The sequence below is a fragment of the Peromyscus eremicus genome, chromosome 10, assembly GCF_949786415.1.
Source record: "Peromyscus eremicus chromosome 10, PerEre_H2_v1, whole genome shotgun sequence".
Lineage (NCBI taxonomy): Eukaryota > Metazoa > Chordata > Mammalia > Rodentia > Cricetidae > Peromyscus > Peromyscus eremicus.
The window spans coordinates 84,188,183-84,193,599 of NC_081426.1; the positions used below are offsets into that span (position 1 = coordinate 84,188,183).

A 5,417-nucleotide genomic window follows, 5' to 3' on the forward strand; every position below is an offset into this window, starting at 1 on the left:
GGTGGCACACGCCTTTAATCACAGCCCTTGGGAGGCAGAGCCAGGCGGATCTCTGAGTTCGAGGCCAGCCTGGGCTACTGAGTGAGTTCCAGGAGAGGTGCAAAGCTACACAGAGAAACCCTGTCTTGAAAAAACAAAAAACAAACAAACAAACAAAAAAAAAAACACAAAAAAAGAGGCCGGAGCAACCAAGTCTGAAAGGCTTTGCTTTCTTGTAACTTACTTAGTTTGTGACCTTTTAATGATACTTCCTGGACACTGATTTGTGTCTATATCAATTAACATTTCCTTGGATGTCTTCCTTGGAAGATTCCCCAGGATCCAACAGGATGAGCATCCATTCCCCACCCACACTCATGAAGCCGGCAAGGCAGGCGCTCCTGAGAAATGAGGCCGTAGCCATCTCTGCTCTGCAGAAACTGCCCTGGACGCTCTTCCCAGCACTGTTCAAGGACGCCTTCAATGGCAGACACACTAGGATTGTGAAGGCAATGGTGGCAGCCTGGCCTTTCCTCTGCCTCCCTGTGGGGGCACTGATGAACACCTTCAACCTGGAGATGGTCCAGGAGATGCTGGATGGACTGGATGTCCTACTTACACAGAATATTTGCCCCAGGTAAGCAAGACCCATGTAGGGTCCAATGGAGGACACTGGGGTACGGGGAAGAGATATGTGGGGTGCAGAGAATGGGGTCAGAGGTAGATGAGAGGCCTTTGGTAGCATCAGCTTGGAGGATTGCAGAAGCCTTGACCTGTGTTGAGCTCTGATGGAAAAGGACAGTTGGGTGTAGGGGAGGAATAGGGAAGATGTGGGCAGAGTGGAAGGAGCCTGTCCCTGTCTCTCCCACAGGCACTAGTTAGTACCAGGTCAAGCGTAGCTGAGTGGAGGGAAGTGAGACAGAGGGCCACTGATGCATCAGCAGCTCAGAAAGAGCCATTGCCTGGCACCATGAGGACTTTGTTGGGCACTCAGTGCTGGAGAAAAAACAAACAAAACACTGTCAAAATCCACACAGGAGAGAGGAAGAGCTGACGTTAGAGGTGTGTGGAAAGGAGCCGAATGTCTGTCGGGTCTTCTCTTGTCCGTGACAGGTCACCTGTTTTACTCACAGGAGGGGGAAACTTCGAGAAATCGATTTTCGGAGAGTGCACCACAAATTCTGGACTGTATGGGCTGGAGCAGAGGATGGGGACTGCTCAGCAGAGACTGTGAGTGAGAAGCAGGAGGTGAAGCCCCCTCTCAGATATGAGCTGACCTGGCCTCTGAAGGTGATAACTGACCTTTACTTCAGGTTCCCACTGGATGAAGCAGAAACAAACTTCTTAGAGTGGGCCCAGCAGAGAGAAGACTCCCTACAGTTCTGCTGTGTGAACATGAAGATTGAGTCCTTGTCCCTAGATAATGTCAGCACGATTCTGACAGTTTTCCAGCCCAAGCACATCCAGGTGTTGGAACTCAGCATAGATTGGAGTTGGCCCACTCTGGCACAGTTTTCTCCCCACCTCGCTCAGATGAGAAATCTTCACACGCTTTCTCTAGCACAAACTCCCGAGAACAGATTGGGGCTTGATGATATACCAGGCTCAGAGGAGAAGGAGATTGTTGGAAATTTCCTTTCTCAGTTCTCCCAACTCAGCAGTCTCAAGCATCTCTCTTTGAGTGGCATCTCTCTTGCCAGGAGGCACATGAAACTCTTGGTCAGGTAAGGATGCAGAGAGAGAGCTGTTTCTGCTACCAGAGCAAAACTTTGCCTTTTAGGGTAAAGAGTAGTGGGTCTGGTATCTTCTGGTCCTAGCACAATGAACAGTGAGTCATTAGCATATCTAAGCATGGTCTATTTCTGTGTTAACTGAATCCAGGTCTCCCAGGACCTCATGACACAGAGGCCTGATTTGGGGTAGGAAATGTGTGTGTGTAGTATGTCACGAATATAGATGTGTGGGTCAGACTGAGTGAGAATGGTGTACTTTCTCTCTTAGAACCCTGGCTAAGCTAATGACAAATGAACAGAGAAAGCAGGGTACAGAAAGAGTGGAGGAACAGATGCCTGCAGAGTTCCCCAGATGGTCTGAGCTCAGATTGTGTGAACAGCCACCATGATGCCCTGATTTCCCATGTAGGAAGTGTTTTGAACTAGTAGGGGCTGAGTGGATGGGAAAGGCTGAAAGTGAGGTTGAAGATCAGTGTCAGGGTTGGGGACTGTGAATCCCCACAGGGGAGGTGACAGGAGCAGAGGGCAGTGAGAACTAACTGCCTAAATGCTCTCAGGGCTCTCATTGGTTGGTCCTTACTGCATGTGCCCTAGGGAGCAACAGGCTGCCCTGGAATTCTGTCCTCAGTGAGGAAAAGCTGCCGCAGAGCTGTGCCGCTGAGCCACCCACAGGATAGTGGCAGCTGTGGGTGTGACTGGAGTGAGCAGAATCCAACAGGCAGCACCGTAGATACTGACTTCCATCATTTGGTCCATGTGACCCTGGGACACACGTCCCCTTGTCCTGTTGTGTGAACCCACCCCACATGCTCTCCAGCATCATTTGTCAGAACTAACCCCTTGGTCTCTGTCTAGGAACCTGAAGACACCCTTGGAATCCTTCTCTGTCACTCACTGCCGGCTTTTCCAGCCACACTTGAAACACCTGTCCCGGTGTGAGCAGCTCCATCAACTAAAACACCTGGACATGTGTGGTGTTCCTCTGTCCCGTTTGAGGATGAAGCCTCTCAGAGTTCTCCTAGAGAAAGTGGCAAACACTCTTGAGACTCTGGGATTTCAGGGGTGTGGGATAAAGGACTCCCAACTCAGTGTTCTCCTACCTGCCCTCAGCCAATGCTCGCAGCTCACCAAGGTCGATTTTTATTTTAATGACTTCTCTGTGAATGTCTTGAGTGACCTTCTCCGCCACACAGCCAACTTTACCAAGATGACCGTGGAGCAGTACCCTATCCCTCTGGAGTGCTATGATGAGTTTGGTTGCTTCTCCAGAGAGTTAGTTGTCCAACTTTGCCCTGAGCTCATGGATACACTCAGGGCCATAAGGCAGCCCAAGGACATCTCCTTTGCTGCAGTTATCTGTGGCAGTTGTTTGAAGCGCCGTGTGTATGACCTGGAGGGCAGAGTTTGTCCCTGCTTGCAGTAAAGAGGGGATTGTTCCTTTTGGTCCTTGCCTTCTGGGGTGCAGAGCTGTTAAAGAGAGTGAGCAATGCAGACACCTTCTGTGAAGGAGGGTGGGGGATTTGGAGAGGTTTTTAATCCAGGAACCTCAGTGTAGGAGGCACTGTGTACATATCAATGATGGCAGGAGGAAAGGGCAATGCAGACAAATAGTTTTTTTATTTTTCGAGACAGAGTTTCTCTGTAGCTTTGGAGCTTGTCCTGGGACTTCTGTAGACCTCCTGAGTGCTGGCATTAAAGGCATGCGCCACCACTGCCCAGCTAAACTTAATTTTGTAGCTAGAGTTCTCCTGCCTGGCCCACAGTCAGGACAAATCTCTGTCACCTGCCAGTCCCACAGCTGCTCAGACTCAACCAAGTAAACACAGAGACTTATATTGCTTACAAACTGTATGGCCGTGGCAGGCTTCTTGCTAACTGTTCTTACAGCTTAAATTAATCCATTTCTATAAATCTACACCTTGCCACGTGGCTCGTGGCTTACCAGCATCTTCACATGCTGCTTGTCATGGAGGCAGCTGGCAGTGTCTCTCTTCCCTTCCTGTTTCCTCAATTCTCCTCTCTGTTAGTCCCGCCTATACTTCCTGCCTGGCCACTGGCCAATCAGTGTTTTATTTATTGACCAATCAGAGCAATTTGACATACAGATCATCCCACAGCACTTCCCCTTTTCTTTTTTTCTTTCTTTTTTTTTTTTTTTTTTTTTTTTTTTTTTTTTTTTTTTGGTTTTTCGAGACAGGGTTTCTCTGCGTAGCTTTGCGCCTTTCCTGGAACTCACTTGGTAGCCCAGGCTGGCCTCGAACTCACAGAGATCCGCCTGGCTCTGCCTCCCGAGTGCTGGGATTAAAGGCGTGCGCCACCACCGCCCGGCTCTTTTTTTTTTTTTTTTTTTTTTAAGAGGAAGGTTTTAACTTTTACACATCTCCAAAGCCAGCTTGGTATATTTGGGAATTTGAGCGTAGCTTCTCTTACTACTTTCTGCTGGAGGGGGGCGCTGTATCTCATGGGGACATAAAGAAAATTTTAGGATCATGAAGTAGTCCATGAGGGTGTATCCTCAGAGCCAGTTGCCTTGAATCCGATCTGGATGTTGGATTATCTGGGCCATGGTGTCATTGGAGACCTTTCAGGGGGTCTTGGCTGGTCAAACCTGATGTATCTTAATCTGGAACAAATCCATAGCCTCTGGCTTTCTGTAGAAATAAAAGCAGAGCCTCTTTTCCAAAGCAACATATCCTTATATCCAAATTTTGAAGTCAAGGTACCTTTAAAATATACATTTTGGCATAACTCAACAGCTTTTGTAATCAAATGTTTTTCTTCAGTTATGAATATCAAAGAGAACATAATCCAGATTCTCTGTGTAGTAACCATCTTTATGTGGCTTATTTTTTATATTACCTTGAGCCTATTGCTTTAAACTGCAGCATTTTAAGACTGAAACAGCACTGTGGCTGCTGGCTCCGCCCACTTCAGCTTCCAAACATGGCGGTGGTACATTTTCCACCAGCTCTGGGAAACATCAATACTCAGAAATAGTGGGTCTATGCTTCTTTCAAAGCAGCGTATAGCCCAGAAACCTCTTTTTTTGTTTTGTACTAGCAAAGGCTAAATCCACCACGCAGCTTAATGTGCCACTTGCAGAGGCCTCATTCCCACCATACTGCAGGTCGAGCATGCATGCCAGGAACCCACCATAGTAGCTTAAACACGCAGGCTGCCGCTAACTTGAGAGAGACAACTAAGGAAATGTTTTTAGCTCCGTTTTAGAATCTTTTTCCTCAGGTTTTAGGTAGAAACTCTTGCCAACACATTGGGCACCATTTGTAGATTTATTTCTTATGTATAGTGTTCTGTCTGCATGTGTGCCTGCAGGCCAGAAGAGGGCATCAGATCCCACTATAGATGGTTGTGACCATGTGGGTGCAGGGAATTGAACTCAGGGCCTCTGGAAGAGCAGCCAGTGCTCTTAACCACTGAGCCGTCTCTCTAGCCACAGAGCAAATGTTTTAAGTATGCCCTCTGCTGCTCTTTCCTCTGTCACTTCAAAACAAATATTTGAATGTAACTTGCTAGCCTTGAACCCTCATGAAACTTACTTTTCTTCAGTTTTAGTTATGTTTATGTGGTGAGGAGGTAAGTGCCTACTAACTCCTGCAAGTGCCAGAGGCGTAGGATCCCTAAATCAGTTACTTGACATGGATGCTAGAAGCCAAACTTGGCTCCTCTGGAAGAGGAGGAAGCGCT

At 47.8% G+C, this 5,417-nt stretch overlaps 1 protein-coding gene across 1 annotated transcript; it reads left to right on the forward strand.

Annotated features, from left to right (window-relative positions):
• The first annotated feature begins 329 nt into the window (after positions 1-329).
• LOC131920588 (oogenesin-3-like) lies at positions 330-3,135 on the forward strand. Its single transcript, XM_059275015.1, has 2 exons — positions 330-616; positions 2,568-3,135. The coding sequence occupies exons 1-2, from the start codon at positions 330-332 to the stop codon at positions 3,133-3,135; spliced, it is 855 nt and encodes a 284-aa protein (XP_059130998.1).
• The last annotated feature ends 2,282 nt before the right edge of the window (positions 3,136-5,417 follow it).

Coding starts and splice junctions, on each gene's coding strand:
- LOC131920588 (XM_059275015.1), top strand. CDS start 330: ATGAGCATCCATTCCCCACCCACACTCATGAAGCCGGCAAGGCAGGCG. Junction 617..2,567: donor ACACAGAATATTTGCCCCAG/GTAAGCAAGACC, acceptor GTCTCTGTCTAG/GAACCTGAAGACACCCTTGG.